The sequence below is a fragment of the Eleutherodactylus coqui genome, chromosome 2 (assembly GCF_035609145.1).
Source record: "Eleutherodactylus coqui strain aEleCoq1 chromosome 2, aEleCoq1.hap1, whole genome shotgun sequence".
Lineage (NCBI taxonomy): Eukaryota > Metazoa > Chordata > Amphibia > Anura > Eleutherodactylidae > Eleutherodactylus > Eleutherodactylus coqui.
In genome coordinates, this window is record NC_089838.1 from 5,239,610 (window position 1) to 5,259,592 (window position 19,983).

The 19,983-nt window shown below is 45.7% G+C and overlaps 1 protein-coding gene across 3 annotated transcripts in view; it reads right to left on the reverse strand.

Moving 5' to 3' along the window:
• The window catches only part of SMC1B (structural maintenance of chromosomes 1B), an 86,335-nt gene that overhangs the window by 37,404 nt on the left and 28,948 nt on the right, over window positions 1-19,983 (reverse strand). For all 3 annotated transcript variants that reach the window (XM_066590208.1, XM_066590206.1, XM_066590209.1), the window contains exons 10-18: window positions 18,443-18,628; window positions 18,187-18,366; window positions 16,455-16,601; window positions 16,237-16,374; window positions 10,314-10,430; window positions 9,212-9,318; window positions 6,351-6,492; window positions 557-702; window positions 261-414 (exon numbers count right to left, since the gene is read on the reverse strand). In XM_066590208.1, the coding sequence (XP_066446305.1) occupies window positions 261-414; window positions 557-702; window positions 6,351-6,492; window positions 9,212-9,318; window positions 10,314-10,430; window positions 16,237-16,374; window positions 16,455-16,601; window positions 18,187-18,366; window positions 18,443-18,628 (1,317 nt within the window). The remainder of the gene's footprint in view (window positions 1-260; window positions 415-556; window positions 703-6,350; window positions 6,493-9,211; window positions 9,319-10,313; window positions 10,431-16,236; window positions 16,375-16,454; window positions 16,602-18,186; window positions 18,367-18,442; window positions 18,629-19,983) is intronic.

A 19,983-nucleotide genomic window follows, 5' to 3' on the forward strand; every position in this document is an offset into this window, starting at 1 on the left:
GTGTCTGCAATCCAATCAAACAAACAAGACGGATACTTACTCGGGGGGTCTGATGGACACCTGGACCCTCCCCTTCTATCCAACTGTGCAGTATAATAAAGTCTGTTTGGTTACCCAGGAATTACTGGATCAAATCCAGTTCTTCCTCATGAGACACATATTAGGTCCCCACCTGACTTAATCACCTGAAGATTTAATTTACCCATTACTTAGCGCAAAATGTGAAGAGTACAAACAATGGATTAGATAGATGCACTTACCTCAATTTCCATAATGTCATCCAGAGAGCCAGCTAGGAGATTAATCGGCAAATCTTGCACTTTGCAATCCAAAAGTAAATTGTGTCTCTCTAATTTCTTCTCTTCTATCTTGCTTTCAACCACCATTGTTTCCTTCTGTTTCTTGCCCACTTCCCTACAGGAAACAAACACATACAGCATTTATAATAAAGACAATGGTACACAGAAGTCCCAGGGGGGCGCTGGGACTCTTCAGTGAGTGCCAGCACATAGACCAATAATCAGACATGTCTCTGACTGGAGGAACATCTCACTACCTGTTTACACTCAGGAGCTTCTTTCGTACTTCATCAACAAACTTCTGAGCATCCACAACTTGTGCCTTTTTTTGCATTAGCTGGTTTTTGAGCTGCTGCTGTTGAGATAAAACTTCCTCCACTGTAAGGCGAATTCTTTGTTCCTCCTAATTGAGATGAGAAAACCTATTACAGCAAGAAACTTTAGTAATTAAACTGCATTCTACAAGAAATCAGGGCTTTAGGCTGCTCGCACAGAGCCCGTCAATCGCAGTACAACGCTCCAAATGATTTCAATGGGGCTTCGTAGACCAGCGCTCGATTTTTGAGCTGTCTGCTGTATTTTGGTGTGTTTTAGTGCATCTCATCACCCATCAAAGTGATAGGGTGTGTTAAACACTGTTAAACGCTGCAACATGCATATAAAAACACTGTGCAAAACTGCGGTAAAATGCTGCACGATGAGCTTTATACAGCATAAAAGATGAGCGATGAAGCTCACCGCTCATCATGCAGTTTAAACAGCCGCCGTTCAGTAGCGAACGGCCGCTGTGTATCTCAATGGAGAGGGGCAGGGGAGCAAGAGGAGAGAAATTTCCTGCACTGCCCCGCCCCCTGCTGGCCGCTCTGTGTGCGAGCCATCTGTGCTAGCTCCCTGCAGGAGCACAGGGATGAGTGTCAGGTATCGTTTGCCGACACTAGTCCTGTGTAAATGGGCCTTAACCCCATGTGCGACCGCACTGAGAACACTCCAACCCAGAGGTGTATACGTTACAGTCCTAATACCCGACTGGGTGGGTGCTGCGTCCCCCAATGACAGGACGAGAAATAGATTTTATAGTAAGTTATACCAAAAATCCTGTTTTTTCATCTCTATCATTAGGGGACACTGTGAGACCTTGGGACGTTCTAGAGCAGTACCCAAGGAGGTGGGAAAAAGCAAGATGCCGCTTGTGTAATGAAGCGCAATCAGCTCTTTAACTGCAACTCTCGTTAACGGATGCCTAGGCATCCCGCATGCTCAGAGACAGAGTAACAGTCCCATTTACTCACTGGGAGAAAGCTCCTGACATCAGCTATCCGAGTAATATGTACTGTAACTTGCCTGAAGATATGACGTCTCTGGTACGGTAACTCTGTATTGCCGCAGAGCGGCAGTGCATAGAGCCCACCAGGGATAAACCAAGGACATGACTTGGGTTGTCAAGAGAACCAGCAGAGAGCCAGGGCGACCGAAGAATGCCACTTGAGAGAGGTAATCTTGGGACAGGTCCTCGGTTCGACTGCCCTGAAGTCATATTCAGCTGCTTCCCTGTCAGCCTGTGACGATGTCCACAGCATCCATTCTGAAGCCTATGCTTTTCCTAAGAAGTCCAGCCTTGAAAATGGCAACTTATTGAGTAGTCAACCACGGCTAGCTCCGTATCAAGGTCTCATTGCAACCGCCTGATTCACACGAGGCACCAGAAAATTTTTAATTACGGCAAAACTACACCAGTTTGGGAATTTTGCTGCCTCCTTTAGTAGGGATGGACGAGTGCCAATAATTTAACAGTACAAGTATCTCCTGTGTCACAGTCTCCTGCATGCAATAATGCAGCGTACTTCTGGACCTGCCCGATTTAAAGCGCTTCGTCTGCTGAACCTTGCAAAAAAAAAAAAAAAGGCATTTGTGTCCAGTGATAATAACCTCAGGTACAGAGTCCACGTATGTCTGAGCCGGCCAAGCAAAGAGTCCGACGTATATGGGAAGTTGCGCTGTGATCGTCCCTATTCGATCTGTCCCACGAAGGAAAAAAAAAAGGACTTGTCCTGGCGTAGTTGCTAAGGACCCCCAGCAAACACCCGCCGCAAGCTCATCTATCTGAAAGGAGGTGTGTCAGCCAGAGAACAAGTTGACTGCCACTAACTGAACCAGTAGAGGATGACAGACATCCAAATGTTCGGATTAGTGAAGTAGATGTCGTACAGGCTCCGAAGTTGGGCCTGACCCCTACGCAGTGCACCCGCATAGGAAGGGTTCGTGGAGAATGCTCAAGTAGCATAGCTGGAGACTGCTCTGAAATTACAGAGTGCTCCTTACTGCCACCGTCCAGCCATCCACAATAGTGGAGGACTTGAGTCAGAAACCTCTGTTGATCCTAATTGGCAGCAGATCGGACACAACAGGTGTCCTGCATGCCTTACAGACGATCTACCCACATCCCCACAGCTGACTGAACTAGCAGTCCATTCTTCTAGAAACCTAGACGCCTTGTGGTACCGAGGCCGCCTTGAGAGAGATTGGACCCATAGTGGTTCAGCATGCCATAGAGCTGACCGGAGGGAAGCTAGTAGGCGGATCTACAGCCCCCAAGCTCCCTGTTGGAGCTGGGACCCCAGACTCACCCTATACGTAGAAAGAACCCGACCGTACGTAAGACGAAATATTCTCTGCTAGATGCAAATCTTGTACTGTGGTGACAGCGGACATAGTATGTGGCTCCGGATGCCCCAGCCCGCGGCTCTCCGAAAAAAAAGAGATCGCACCAAGACTGCTTGCAAGGTACTCCTGGTGAGCCACTATAGGAGAGCTAGCCGTCAGGAAGGGCTCACTGGCTCCAGAGTGTGCAACCTTCTGATCAGGAGTCAGACACGCTAACATTGTGCCACAAGCTCATTTGCCGGCTTCCTGTGTACACTACCCTTCCCATATGGAAAGCACCACAGGTCTAAGCAAGCATGGAGTGAGGCTGACAACCCATTTGAACAATCCTGTCCGTAAGGCGAGATAATTTCTATCTGGACGCAAGTCTCGTACAGTAGAGACAGCGCACATAGTACGTGGCTCTGGCCTCCCCTTTCTGCGCATCGTCCTGGGCTCAGACACTGCGATAGGCTGCCTGCAGAGACTTGCAGGAGGGGCCCTTGGGAAGTTAGCAGCCAAGCAAGGCTTAACCCGGTGCGAAACACAGACATGAGGAGTGGTGATTTCAGAGAATGCTTGTAAGAGTACTCTTTCCCAGTATTGAAGGTACCACGGGCATCAGCAAGCCCAGAGTTCTGCTGACCAACAGGTTGAACATTGTTGTTTGTGTGACAAGATATTCTCCAGCTGGATGAATATCTCCTACTGTAGCCGGAGCGCATATAGTATGTGTGTCTGGCCGCTCCTATCTGCCTGTCATCCTGAACACAGACACTGTGGTAGGCTGGCTGCACAGAGCTGCATGAGGGGCAACGGGCAGTTACCGATAGGCAAGACTCAACCTGTTGCGGAGCAGACATGAGGGAGCGATGATCCAGAGGATCCCTGAGCGAGTACTCTTTCCGGTATGGAAGGTACCGCAAGTCTCAACAAGCCCAGAATCCTGCTGAGTTCGAATGGGCAAGGAGGAGACGACTAGGGACTATGGTACCTAGCCACAGCGTTTGGGGTGGGGAGCAAACGAGCTGCGCAGCCAGCCATAGTTCAGACCGCAGGATGGGGCTTAACTAGCGCTACCTCCCGCAGAGCAGTGCCCGTGACTGGCCTAGTGCAACACACAGGCCACATCACCACACAAAGACCACCTCCCGGGGTCACTGCCACTAGCAGCGAAAAACGCTGCATGGTGGCAGACGGCACGCCGCCACTACCACAGAGCTGCACAGCAGCATTATGCATCTGGCACGAAGCAGCAGATATCCTGAACCATGTGGCGACTACACTTATCCTTGCAAGGCTCTTCGTGGACGCGGAACCCCATCTGACTTCCGTGGCTGCAAAAATCGCAGCCTGTTAGACTAGGTCCGAAAGCCCACGGGCTAGATTTAGAGCAGCGCCGAACTGGAGAACTCCAAGCGCGCGCATAGGTGCCGCTCGACAGCTAAACAGCAGAGTTGAGTGGCGGTAAAGAAAAACCCGGCCGCATGTGGCCTTACATGAGCCGCACTGAGGCACCAGTACATGCAGCCGCTACCATGGTGGCCATTACCCTCGGTCGCAGTCATGGCGGAGAAAACCTGCGGCCGCCGCGACAGTGGAAAACATGTAGCTGCCGCGTGGCAACAAGAAAAACATGCGGCCGCTGCAATGGTGGCGAATACAAGCTGCCATTGCAATGCACGCAGCTGCTGCATTACAAGCAATCGCCCATACAAAGTAATAAGAAGCAACAGGTTGCACAGAGGCAATTACCCACGCCGCACGAAAAACCCAGAGGCAGGCCAGTGACACAGGAGGGGTCTCCTGTTACGGGGGCAGGATAGCAAGGGGAGAGATACTACTCACCTAGTCTGCCATTCCTGATGATGGGAATGCTCCCTCATCTCCAGCAGTGAGCCCTATCTGCTTGCCGTCTTTTAGAGGGGATAGGAGTGCTCCAGGATAGGGACACTTTGGCTGGCGGGTCACTAACAACTTTAGCAACACTTGCCATCTGCCCTCCTCGTGGGAAACAGGGAGAGTCCCGCCTGCCCTGTGTGCCCACATTCCTGTAGTCCTGAAGGGATTGAAGATGTCTGCCTCCTACAGACACCAAGCAAAAAACTGATCTTGCTCATGTCTGCAGGAGGGGTATATCTAATGGGAGGAGTTAACACTTTTATGCTTAGTGTCACCTCCTAGTGGCAGAAGCTATACCAAAGGTCTTGCGGTGTCCCCCAAATCATACAGATGATAAAACACTTATTTATAAATTCATAGTATTCCTGCCAAGCAAACGTCTTGTGTGTCAGGAGTCTTCCTTCAAATGGTCTTTTATTCACAAACTATTTGCTACTAGAAAACTAGAATTTCCACTCCAGGTTTTATGACCGTTGACTCAATTTCCTATTCAGGAATAGTAATTCTGATGTTTTATATGTGGAAAGAGCAATATTAACACAGCTTAATGATCAATATTAATCTTGCTATGTTCACATCAGGTCTTGTAGCTTTTATTATATACTGGACTTCTCCCAGTATATATATATATACTGGGAGAAGTCCCTGAAGCATACCTCTGACAAAGGCTTACAACTTATTCATAGGATTCCATTGTTGCTCTTCTAAGGCCCTCTTTATACATCTGCATGCTTATTTGCACCCGAATGAGTGCAGGATTTTTGCACACTGAACCAGGCTTTTCTGCACGTGTATCTGCGTACTTACTGTACTTTGTGCAGGCAAGGCATGTTCATTGATGCACGACAAATTAAGATGTGATTGAAATGGCTAATTTATCTTAATGAGTTCCAGATGTGTTCTTTTTCCAGTGTTTCACACATTGTCTTGCGTATTGGATGTGCATTTGCACGCGCCCCATTGACTTCTGTGGGGAGCTTTGGTGCGCAAATATGCAGAAAAATAGAGCATGTTGCGTTTTTTTTTTCTGTGCGACCGAAATTTGAGCGCAAAATATGGAAGTGTGAACAAAATCAATGTGTTCTAATCTCTGCGCATTGAATGTGCAAATACGCCACTTGGAAGCTGGCCTAACTGTACACTTTTCTACGGAATAGTGTAGCCTACTATAAAAAAAAAAAGAATGAAAAAGGGTATACAGATATATACAGGCGCAGAAGATCACCAAAGGACATTCTTTGGGCCTCTGTTAAGTGAATGCTGCTCAATGGATATGATTGAAATGTACGTTGAATCTGCTTCTGTGTTCTCTATACAGACAGCGGTTCTGGGAATTATCTGATCAGTAGGGATCCTGGGTTGCAGACCCCCGCCGATCATCTATTGACCTATCCTGAGGATAGATCACAAAAAAAAAAAAAAAACGCAGATGTTCTGGACAACCCCTTTAAGATGACTATAATAACTCATGTGTTGTAAAAGGTTTTGTTACACAGCAGCTTATTGTACCTTCTTAAGTTTTGTTATTTCCTCTCCTTCTTTGTGCAAGGTCTCCTTCAACTTCGCAGTCTTTTCTGCTTCCTTCTTCACTTGTCCCCGGCTGTATTCCAGCTGAATTTCTAATCTTGTTTTTTGATTTTCAAATTCCAGCCTATAAGAAAGGAACATTAGAAAAACAGGATTTGTGGTATAACTTACCATAAAATCACTTTCTCGTCACGTTCATCGGAGGACACAGTAAGACCTTGGGTATAGCTTCTGCCACTAGGAGGCGACACTAACCATAAAAAGTGTTACTCCTCCTACTAGCTATACCCCTCCTGCAGGCATCATGCTAGCTCAGTTTGTATGCAAGCAGCTGGAGCAGTCAGTAGGATCTGACAATAATAGATAATAAATAACAATGCTTAAGAACTGTAACTCATTCTACTACCATGTGCGACCGCACTGAGAATACCCCAACCAAGAGGAGTCTATGTTACAGTTCTAATACTAGACTGGGTGGGTGCTGTGTCCCACAATGAACAGAAGGAGAAAGTGATTTTACAGTAAGTTATAACAAAAATCCTGTTTTCTTGTCTGCATTATTGGGGGACACAGTGAGACCTTGGGACGTTCTACAGCAGTCCCTTGAGGGTGGGAAAATATAAGCAGCCGCATGTGTAAAGAAAGCGTAACCAGCTGTTCAAATGTGACTGGCGTTAATGGATGCCTAGACACCCAGCACGCTCAGAGAATGAGTATAAAGCTAGGGCGACCGAAGAACGCCACTTGAGGGAGGTAATCTTGGAAAGTCAGACCGAACCCACCTGTGATCGTCGCATTCCTTGGAGAGCCGCCACCGAGAAAGGTGACAACTGAAGTCTTCATTGACGTGGATCCCGAGACCGCCTGCCGTGAGGTAATATGCAACAGGTGGATAATGACCTTCTCCTGATGACAAAACGACCGTAGAAAAGTCCACCTGATAGAGCCTCGTGCTCAGGAGACTGGAAGCCAAGGCGGGCACATGACTTCAGGGCGGGAAAAAAAATCATCTGTAACATCTTTTGTACAAATAAGTATCCAGAAAAGAGCTGTGGTGTCATCAGCGGCAATGGAGTTGAAACGTCAGAGCACTGGGGCCTTCTTGCATTTCACAATCATGTCTGGGAGACCCATGATGACCATGGCTGGAAAACTTGCGGAGAGAGGTTCACGTTTTCCTGTCTTGAGTTGTAAAGGCAGCCGACTTCCGGAATGTGGAGTACTCCGGCACCAATGTCCTGCTCAAGGCCGCAGAGCTGAAGCGTAGCATGGCTCGGATGCGGTGTATTCCACCAACCCCCATGCAACGGCGGCTGTCTTGGTAGCTGTAGGGTGAAAAGGATTTGCGCCAAAAGGCTCTTCAGCCTGTCCTAGCCAGAAAGCCTGTTGTTAAATGACTGTACCGCTGTTGGAAGGGCGAGAAGAAAGCATCGTAGGCGAATGTGTGGGAGCTACAGCTACCAGGGAGAATGGAAGATGGGGACACATGACTCAAAAATACCAGTAGTAGCAGCCCACTGAAACTGTGACAATGTCCACAGGATCCACCCTTTGCATGAAGCCTATGGGTTTTCGAAAAAGTCCAGTCTTGGAAATGGCAACTCTTTGGGTAGTCAACTAGGGTTGGCCGTTTACAAAGATGTCAGAGCAACTGCATAACTCTAATCAGGCACAAGAAGGTTTATGTTACGGCAAGATTACACAAGTACGTGAAAATCTGTACATCCCCCGCCTGCGTCACTCCTGTAAACAGAGATTGCGCCATAGCAGAGGCCCATCCTTGGGTGGGGCTAAATTAGCGCTATCTCCTACGGAGCAGTGTTTGTCACTAGCCGCCGTGCGACACATAAATCGCAGCACCACACAAAGGGTGAGTCCGAGCACAGGCGTAAAACTTGGCTTTGGCTATAGCCTGTCCAGAACTTTCCGGTCTGGGGTTGGGCACGGCGTTAACACAGATTACTGGGCAGTATGGCTGCACAAGGGAATGCAGGAGAGGTACAGCACAGGGGGACGTTGCCTCAGGCAGAGCTTACCCAATCCAAGAGGCGCCATCACACGAAGCGGTGACCCCAAAGGCCGTCGTCCAACAGCAATGCCCACAGAAAAAGAGTAACGGGGGCCCAGAGCTCAGCAAACAGACCGAGAAAAGTGGTGGTAGTGGTGGAGGGCTGGGGGAAGGCCTTCCCACGGACAAATCGCCCCCAGCCGCCCCCTGCTCCAGCAGTTGTAGGAGAGTGGGGAGAAGGAGAGTCGACAGAGAAAGAGGAATATACGTACCTCTGCATACTCAACCTCTCTTCCTAAAGATCCCAGAGATCTGTCCCTGGCCACATCGACCTTCCGGCACGGCCTACGTTTGCAGTAGTGTTCCCCACCACACTCGCCATCATGGAGGATGGGTGTTGCTCCAGGCTATGGCTGGTGAGCTACGATCTACTGCACAAGGCATGATCAAGCCACCTTTTCTTCTTTGGGTCGGGCGTAACAGCACAGCATAAGTAACCTTGCAGACCTGCCTCCCCATATTCCCACAAGCGATGTTGTCTTGAAGACCTACACTAAACATGTCTGCCTCCTGCAGACACTAAGCTAAAAACCGATGGTGATTACAGGAGGGGTATCGGTAGTATGAGGAGTAATACTTTTATGCCTAGCATCGCCTCCTAGTGGCCGAAGCTATACCCAAGGTCTTGCTGTGTCCCCCAATGAACAGGACGAGAAATTAACATAAATTCAATGAACAATGCCTAGATGCTGTAAGCTTGATTTGCCTCGCATCAACAGCAACTAAGGAGCTAAAATGCTATGTGAACTATCAATGTAATCTTAGCTAAAAATACCTCTTCTTATCAGTTTCTTGGTGTTGCTTCAAATACTCCTCCTCATAATCCCGAATGTTCAGCATACCATTCTCTTCACAGAAATGTTTGAATACTTTATCCTCCACCTAAACAAAAATATAAGTTTGCTATATGAATGTACAACATACACGTCTACCATTCCATCACTAGATTTCACAAGTGCATACATTATTAAATAGATCTCTTAGCGCTCATGAGGCTGGTGTTGTTGTGAAAATCCACATCAGAATGACTATATAATCCTTCTTGAAAGTTATCATGCTTCTTATTTAATTGAGCATTGTATCAGTCTAATAGACACAGAGCTCACGCGTCTGGTATATTCACAACCTAAACTCAGTCTTCAACTACCTTGCCCTTATTTAACGAGCTCCATTCAGGACGACGACTCCTGCTGACATCCCACACTGCTGCGATAATGGCAAAATTGTGTAATATAGAAGAATGGGTCAGAGCATCTCCAAGACGGACGGTCTCGTGGTGTGTTCCTGGTATGTAGTGGTTAGCACCTGTCAAAATTGGTCCACCAAAGGACAATTGGTAAACAAGGTCACAGGCGCCCAAGGCTCACCAACGATGCACAAGGGAAGCGAAGGCTGCCCGTCTTGTCCCATCCCACAGGACAGCAACTGTAGAACACGTTGCTGAAAAAGGTTCCTTCTGGTATGATATTAAGATGCAGAACACACAGGGCACCGCAAGTAGCGGTGTTTGGGGCTGCATGGTCAAGTATTACACAATACTAGGCAGGCAGTAATAATGTTACGGCTGATCAATGTAAGATGGTATCATTATATGCATAATATTACTTTCACTTCCATTTGTCCACACACATCTGGTAGAGCCGCTTGGGAGTTCAACCTCTTATGTCCCAAGTATTCCCTCTGATGATACCCTCTCCATATAGCTAGCCCCTTTTGCAGGACCCTCTGCCAATGAAGGTTGGCCTGCACTGCAGGAAAGATTGTCTAAGTGCATACACATTCCTCATAAAGATATATATTACTTGCTCCTTCCATTTCAAGAGTTTCTAATTATCAGATTTTACATAAATAGTAAATGACATAAGACATTTCTTAACCTTATTCATTTGTTCTTGAAGTTTTTCAGTTTCTTCTTGTCTCCTTTCAAGTTCCTCCTTTAACACGATGATCTGAGTTGCAATGTTGGAGAATTCGCTTTCTAGTTTGGATCTTTCCTACATAAGAAAAAGATGTGTAATGTGTGAAAAAACAAAACATTATGGGGATTCTTGTAATAAATGAAAAAAAGAAAAGAAACAAACAGTATGGTCACTAATACAGTATGCATACGCAAGACCCTTGTACACGGAACGATTGTCAGGCGCCGTCCATGCTGTAAGTCCTTCTGTGCTTATACATAGGAATGATGATCGCACTGTGAATGGAGGCAGAGTGTAACGCAGATTGTTTCCAGCTGGCCACCTCCATTCATGGTACACAGGCAGTCCTGCATAGATGAACAGGCCAACTGTCCTTTGATTTTTATGCCTGCAGAAACTGAACGACGAATGATAAACTAATTCTCCTTCATCGTTCAGTCGTTAGCAGCACTGACACTGAATGATTGTCATTCAGATTACTCTGATCCAGCGAGGAAATGAATGACAGCGTCCTGTATAAAAGAGCCTTTAGGCTATGCTCACATGTCAAAAATACACATTTTACAAGAGGATCTGCAACAGAAATTTGAGGCTGACACTTGGATTTATGTGACAGATCCAAATAAAGAGGAGCCCCTTTATTACATCCAGAACTAAATTAAGGTCCCAGGGTGGGACAGGAGAGGGGTAAGGAGGAGCGGCGCGAACTCCGTGTAGAAAAGTACGGATGGCTGACTTTGAGGCCAGGGGATAATAGAAAAGAATGGACAATGCCATTACCTAACCCTTCAGGGAACTAAGGCCTAATCCCATATCAAAACCCTTTCTGGAGGAAAGACAGAAGGTGGGATAGCAGAAAAGACATAGGATTGAGGTCACGTTGTTCACACCAGAGGAGGAGCATCTTTCAGACTCTATGATAAACTCGGGAACAGGAGAACCTTCTAGCCTTCATCATAGTTTGAATGACGGGTACAGCAAAAACACTGGCTCTCAGGATCACGGTTTCAACATGCAGTTACACTAAGCAAAGACAAACTTGGATAGAAGAAAGGTCAGTGTAAGAGATCTTCTCGAAGAGGGAGGGGCATGGAGTGCCAACGAGATCCACGATAAGGCCAGTCTAGAGCGATGAGAATCACCGGAAACCGCTGCATCTTAAATTTTTTCAGAACTGGAATTTAGTTCACAGTATTACTAGGGCATCCACTGCTCGAGCCTGAGGGTCCTAATATCTAGACACATAGATTGTTTGCGGTTGAGTCTGGATAACATCAGATCAACGCCCATATGACCCCATTTCTGACAGAGTGCTTGGAACACGTCAGGGTGCAACTCCCATTCTCCCGGGTTGACTGTCGTCCTTCTCAGAAAGTCAGCTATCCAATTGTCCATACCTGGTATGTGAACCGCTGAGAGCGCTGGAAGGCGATCTTTGGCCCATAGCAGGATCTTCGCTGCTTTTGCCATGACCGATGAGCTGGAGGTCCCGGCGTAGGGATTTATGTATGTGATGACTGTCATGTTGTCAGTTTGAACCCGAACAAGAAGACTTGTTGTCTGGGGCACGAAGTGCTGAAGTCACAGGTGAATGGCCCAAAGTTCCAAGATGTTCATCGGAAGGGCAGACTCTTGTACAGGTGCCCTGCCTTGAGTTTTACAGCGCACACTGCCAGCCAGTTACATGGATGCAATGACTGACCTCAATGACTCCATGTAGAAATGTCAGACCATAGCAAATCAATTCAACTTCTTCAAGTCCACAATGGGCCTGACAGTGCTCTCCTTTTTGATTACCACAAAGAAGGTTGAAATAGAACCCCTGAAGCGTTCAAAAAGAGGAACAGAGACTATTACGCCATGAGAGGATAGTGCCTGTATCACCTGAGCTAATGTGCTGGCCTTTGAAGGAGACTCTGGGTTCTGAAACTGAAGAAGCCATCTGGGGAATAGGTTAAAAATTCTATGGCGTAGCCTAAAGAGATGACCTACTGAACCCAGCCAGGTCTCCCTGAACAGGGAAAGTTATCCCCCACCCTTAATGGATTGGGAGGAGGCCACTATTCATACAGAAGTTATTGCAGAAGCAGACAAAATATGGTTGGGGAAGCCAGGAAGGCAGGGGTTTGAAAAAGGGCCTTCGATTTTGATCCTGCAAGGATTTCTGGTTATCCAAGGACCTGGACAGGAGTGACAAAAGCTAAGAAACAGAGGCCATTACTTTGTGCACATCTCACACAGCTGGTGCAAACTCTTCCCACCAGTGGCCTTAGAAATAATTTCGTCCAGCCAAAAAGATACGAGCCGATGAAGGGAAGGCGAGTTAATGACCGAATAGAGGTGGCATCTACAGCTAAAGACTTGAGCCATAACGTTCGGCGCACCGAAGCAGCTAAGACATGAGCCAAAAGCCTGGCTGTATTCTCAAGGAACTTCCCAAACTGTCCGATCTCTCTCCCTCCCGCAACACAGCGCTCACCCCCACCGGCACCTGAATCTTTGCGGGCGAGCAGGCAGGTACTCGGTAAGGACGATACTCGCTCGAGTATCTGTCCTTACCGAGTACGCTCGCTCATCTTTATTCTTCACCAAATCCTCTGGAAAGGGACACATGACATCCAAACACTTTGGCTTGGTAAAACATTTGGTCGGGAAGGTTCCATTTCATGGCTAAAACGTCTTTGAACTCTGCGTAAGAAGGGAAGCCTTTTGGGCGCCTCAAAAAAATAAAAAAAGGCTTCTGCGGATGAAGTCGGTGGCTAATCCTTCATCTAAAGGATCTCCTTCACTGCTACTATCAGGCTATTTACCAGAGAGGACAGCTCAGAGGCTTGCTGCTCATCCAGGTCAGAATCCGTTCACCTTCACAGCTACTTTAGTCTCTGGAAGAGTGCTCTGAATGTGCTCCCAAGGAACTGAGGGGGCTGCCGATGCAGGGGGGCTGGAAGAGTGCCTCAAGCAAGAATTTCTAGCCCTTTTACGACATCTATAACGTGGTGGGTTGTGCATGGCAAAATCAACATTGTCAGACACGCTTGGGGTCTTTTTGTATACTCCTATTTCGTGATGTAACGTTTGTCCGTAAAAGCGATTGTATTCCTTTCAATAAATCTGAAGGGTATTAGAGAATGACTGATGTTACATGTTCCTCGTCCAATGTTGTGTACCTGATCATGTGCAGTAAATGTCCTGTTGGGGGTCTTTATGTTGGAGAAACAGGACAGAAACTCAAAGCCAGAATGAGATCTCATCGCCACACGATTGAACACAGAAGAAGAGAATTACCTGTGGCCGAACACTTCTCTAACCATGGACATGACATAGGAGATATGAGAGTTTTGATATTGAAGGGTGGTTTCAAGTCACAAAACCACAGAAGAATTTGGGAATATAAATTGATAACAACCTTTGACCCGCTGAATACGGGGTTAAACTATTCCCCAGGATTTATGCGTGAATGGGAAGTGTGAGACTTGATTGCACAGATAAGACCCCCATCAACAGTAATTCAGGGACCATAAACTTTCACTCCCTTATCAGTATTTAGCTAAAAATGTTTGTGTATCTCTTATAACGATTCGAGCCTGTTGACCTTTTCCCCCCCCTCCAACAGTAATTTAGGGACCATAAAACTTTCACTCCGCTATCAGTGCCTAGACAAAAAAAAGTTTGTTTTCTGGTTTGCAGAATTCCTTTTAAGTGCGAACCAATCACATCCATATCTGTGCCTTGTCATAAGTATGTATGTTATAAGTGTGTATAAATATGCATGCCTCTTCAGATCCAATCCATTTAAGCCGGAAGAAGTACCCTGCGTTGGTACGAAAGCTCGCTATTATTACATCATGTATTTTTGTTAGCCATTAAAAGGTATCATATCTACAAGATTACGTCGTTTCTCTTGCTGAGAACAATCAGAATGACTGATAACATGAGTCAGCTCAAATACACCATCATGCATGAAGCTTCTTATTATAACCAATTTGAAGCAGACTAGTGAAATCTTCTGGAATATGATTTATTCCCACAACACAGCACTTACCCTAAACTGTTGTGGAAGCAGAGCTGGAATGCTGTTGAGTCACTTGAAGAGGAGCAAGGAGATATTCAGGTGAACTGACTGGTCCCAGCAGCAAAGAATATGGATGCAGAGACCAAAAGAAAAAAAACAAAACGCTGACTTGAGGGCAGGTTCTGTGAAGAAAGAATGGTGGCAACCAGAGAAGAGAGCTCTGGTGCCAAGAAGTGAATTGGGCTTAGAGGACCCGAGGACAGGAAGCCCACCCCCGGCCACAGTATTTATGACTGCTTGACAGGACGACTTCCCCTGTCTATGCCTGCCCTAGCAGAAGTGATCCATGCTAAGCCACAGCCAGGGCCTAAAGTAGTACCTGACGCCCGGTAAGCAATGTGGTTGGCGGCGGCTGTCCCTTGACCATACCACAGAAGAGAATTCCACCTGCCCAGTTGCAGAACTAGGGACTAAGCTAGAGCAAGGGGGTTGTGGGTGAATGGTGGTAATGGTGGAGAAAGTAGAGAGGAAATAAAAAAGGAGTAAAGAAATAGTGATGCCTACCCCAGTGGAGAAAACACTCAACTTTCTGATATAACTGCAGAAATCAAGATGTGCGAGCCCACTTTTGGGAAGGGAGGCAGTGCTCCAAAGTGGGGGGCACTATGGGTAGGGGGTAAGAGTCAAACTAACATTGACTGTGTCTCCTTATCTTCTGAGATCCAGGCCAGCAACAGAGTGGTTAATGCCGGTGTGTTCATCCTTGGTGGGGTAACAGGGAGAGTCTAATGCCAGACCTGTATTCCCAGAGTCAGAAACAACTCAATGGAGCTCTGATTTCTATGGACAACTAAGCTAAAACCGTCAAGCTTAGTGCCTGCAGGAGTAACATAGCTAGTAGGAGTAGCTAACACTTTTTTTTGCTTAGGGTCTGCCTCCTAGTGGCAGTCACTATACCCATGGCCCTAAGCTGCGGTCCCTGATGCAACAAGAAAATTTTTTTTTTTTGCTACTCTCCGTAAAATCCTTTTCTTATCTAGAAAAAGTAAAGGAAAGTATCAGGAAAGTAAGAGCTCCAAGTTCCAGCGCTCATTGTGCTGATGGGAGACAGTAAGGAACGAACGAGGCACTACCAAGAAAGTTGCCCACCTGAAACTTCATTGAAGTGGATCCTGGTACCAGCGGCATCCATAACCGCTTCTGGTTGAAGTCCCGTGTTGATTATCGCTGAACAGAACTTGCGACGAAAGGTTCCTGGTTACCTTTTGACTATCTTGAAGGGGTCATCCCTGCAGCTGACTACCACCAGAATGTGGCAGACGCAGGACCCAAGGTCTGAACCCTGGACCCGGGCCGCATGGCTGAAGCGCATCCTGGCTCTAATGCCGCGTATCCGTACGTCCCTAGCCATGCCGTCGACTACTTGGTCAGATGTAGAGTGAAAAGGAGTCGTGCCAAAAGATCTTTCAACCCCATAATCCTGTATCAATGTCCACGGCATGCACCCCTGGCATGGAATCTTGGTGCGGGACGTACCCCGCTGCCAGGACGTAAGCTTGTGTCCTGGAGCGGGAAGGGGTTAATGTTCATGAGGATTGTCATGACATTTCATGATATAGCTAAGATCAGCAGACTTGTCACTGCCTCATGCTGCCATATCTGTAGCTGATAGGTTCTTTTTGAAAGAGAATGTCCAGGAATAGAAGAGAGCCTGCTTTCACGCAGAAAAACTATTAATGGTGTCCATCGGCGGTCTGGTAGTATAGACGAGCCATGTTCACTAGAATGCTATAACAACACGCACTCAACAAAAATGGTGGCATTTCAGAGAAACAGCTATAGATTACTGAAAGAAAAGTGGTTTATTACCGCAAAGCAGTTGCCAAGATTTTTCTTCTTGATGACTTCTAACTCCTTCTGGGAATATTTGAGACGAGTCTGTGTTCCCTGTATCAGGGCCTGAAGTGGTTTTAAATTGCTCTCCTTCCTCCGTACCTTCATTAATTCCTAAGGTAAAAGGAAAAAAAGCAAAAAAAAAGCAATAATTATAGCAAGAATGTGAATAAAAAATAACTGTTTGCCCTTACCTTCAGCTCGCTCATTAGGCCATCTTTCTTTTCTTTTAATTCATTAATCTCTTTCTCATCCCAGCGTTTAGCTTTAAATCGTAAATCGCTTGAACCCCCGGATATCACACCGGATTTCAGGAATAAAGTTCCATCTTGGGAAACTGTCTGAAAGACACAATTTACAGAGTCTACTTATATAATGTGCTTGAATCTTTCTTTTCTCAATGATTTGTGGCAATACACAACATTTCATATCTATAAAATCGATAAATTTATCGTAGGTGGGAGAACCCCACCAACTGGAATAACAGGGGTTCAATGGCCTCCATTCTGCAATCCAAAGTGACCAGGTTACATATATGTATATTAACCCATTAAGGACCAAGCACTGTAAATTTATGGCACCTGGTCCCGGGCTTAAAATCCAGCCGTATGTAAAATTACAGCGGGATTTAAGCCTCCTGTCTTTGCAATCAATCAGAGGCAGGACGGGTTGTAAGCTGTGAGTAACAGCTGATAACCCGGAGGAGAAGGCAGGAGGGGTTGTTACTTCTTTCTGTCTTCTTCCCAGAGTACACAGCGCTCAACGAGCACTGTGTAATGAGAGGTGAAAGTGTAACTTCCACTACAGGAGCTTGGAGGGAGGTCACGTGACCGCTGAGATTTCCTGCTACAGCAGAGCTTTAGGGTCCCAGAAGACCCTGATCACCTCTGCCAGTGACTAATGTCACTACAGGGGATGTTTTTCCCTGTAACTGGGGCTCCTAGGGATGCCTCAGCTATAGTGGAAAAATGTCAAATAAACAAAAATGTGAAAGTCTCTCAGTCTTATATGAATTAAAACATAATTACATACATCAGTAAATAAAAATTACAGAATACAACAATATATACATAAGAAAGAAAATAACCCACAGCCGACGCCAACCAAAACAGTCGCCGTATGCGCCCTGTAAACCAAAACCATACATATTCTATATCAAAACGTCCGAAACAAAATGCGGAACCCTTTCCTTTATTTTAGCGTAAATATACTAATTTTAAAAAAAAGAACTATAAAAGGTAACAAAATAAAAAAATTTTTTTAGCTTTTTACCCAAATAAAACTAAAAAACAGGGGAAAGTGCAGTGAAAAAGATATTAAAAAACAGCCCTATGTCATGGGGAAAAAACGCAGCAAAAATAATTTTGGTAGCTAAAGGAAAAAAAAAAATAGGGCAGTAAAACTACCACATGGTTAAAATCCCTAAAACAGCCTGGTCCTTAAGGGGTTAAAGGGGTGTACCAGAATGAATTAAGGATAGGTGATAAAAGTTAATTTTAGTCCAAGCCCTTTAACTTTTCTTGGGGTGGAATGGAAGTTCCACTGCTCTTTTAATGTTGTTTTCACAATGTTCGCTGTGCGGTAGATGGTTGTTTCCCGTGTCCCCGCATTCTGGTGTAAATTTACCGTGCTTGGCCTTAACTACCTAGTACTTTCACCATAAATATATGGCAAATAGTGCTAAGACATAAAATACACTGGAATAAATAAAAAAGTTTGTCAAATACAAGAGCTTGGTCATCTCCACCAGTCCCATTGAAATAAACGGAGTGATTACTACACTCCATTCATTCGGGGACCTTCAGGACCATAGTCAATGGTGATCCCAGCGGCCGGACCCCCAACAATCAGATAGTTATCCCCCATTCTATGGATTAAGGATTTTTGTGCGTTCATGAAAAAATCCACCACAGGGAAGTAACTTACTTTGAGCCTTTGCGGTCCATCAAATGCGATAGCTCTTGCTTCCTTCACTGTCTCACACACCAGTCCATTGCCACATACAAACTGAATCACTTTCCTTAATGAGGGGTTGGAACACTGCACCACATCATTCATCATTTTTGCACCTTTTATTTCTCTTAGCTTTTCATTGATTGGTTTTATCTGTTAACAGAAAAAGAACCTCAGAAGTTAGAACATCACAGTAATCCCATTAATGTATGGATTTTTATTAACTTACTTCTAGGTAGTCCAAGGAAAGGAAGGTCTCTGGATCGGCCCTTTCCTCTTTAAGCAACTGAATGCAGTCCCTTGCCACCTTCTCAGCAGACACAATGATGGCATTCATATATTTGCCAAACACTTTGGTGACAGCAAGTTGATATTTCTTGTGGATGGGATGACACAGCTCAAATAATCTGCCATACTTAATAAAGAAAAAACAAGATATAATTCATGGCTCTGAAAAAGTCTAATATAAAGCTTCTAGCTAAACATGATATAGACATCAGAGGATCCAGCAGTAAAGAAAAAAAGAAACTGAACAATGGCTTCACTTGGCTGAAAGAGGAAGATAAAAAAACAACAGGACTTTTGTACTTACCACAAAATCTCTTTCCCGTCCGTATCATTGGGGACACAGCTGAAGACTAGGAGGCAGACACTAAGCAGAAAGTGTTAGCTGCTCCTACTAGATTGCACTTGAGCTATACTAAAGATCTAATAAATTATATTTTATATATATATATATATATATATATATATATATATATATATATATACACACACACCTGTTATCACTAATGGATGTCCGTTTACAATAAAGTTCAAAGCCCCGGTGACTCATCCCATGACCGTGGTATCGTCACGTGTAACTGACAGTCACTCTCTTACAGACAGGTGGTCGTTAGTATTCCATAGTAACTGAGGCTGCGGGCGTTTGTAGAGGATGTAGTCTGCCCATAATCTGCACGAGGATGAAGGACCTGTGATGACGTCACAGTCATGTAATCAGGGGCAGAGCATGTAACTCACTCACAGACTGACAAGTGGTCCTTAGTATTTTGATTCCTGTCTGAGAGGGTCCTATGCTTTTATATGCAGGGAACTGTGGGATTGAGAGATGGCAAGGAAAAAGCCCTATAAGACAGAGCCTGACTGCAGAAATTGAACCAAGGCTTGAAAAAGGCCTCAGTTGAAGCTGAAACGTCACCAGTCTTCTTTTATGGAGGAATAAAAAGCAAAAACTTCTTTTTAAATACATCTGATGCTGCCTGGTTCAATTTCTACAGTCTGACTTCCATTTGGTCTTGATCCGGACCATACTGGGCTGTTGCATCTTTTTATTCCTCGCTGTGATTACAGCTATTTGAAGAGAACCTGATAGTTTTTTTTTCTGTTTTGACTGCTGCATTTGATTCACACTGTTCTTTATAAGACAGAACCTAAATGAACCAAATCAGTATACAAGAAATGTCAAAATCTGCTGGAGGACTGCTGTGGGTGTGGGTGCTGTTAGAGACCCTGCGTCAGCACAGCGTGATGTGGATAACAGATGTCTGCTGCTATGTGCTCCTTCATGAAGAGCTACGGTGCAGAGAAGGGAGGATCCTAGGGCTGGAAGGCTGGAGCTGGATGCATCCGACAGTTTATAGCAAGGGTCCCCAACTCCAGTCCGCAGGGACCTCCAACAGATCATGTTTTCAGGATATCCTATGGTAAGAACACCTGTGGCAATGTCTGAGGACTGACGATAATTACATCACCTGTGCAACACTGAGG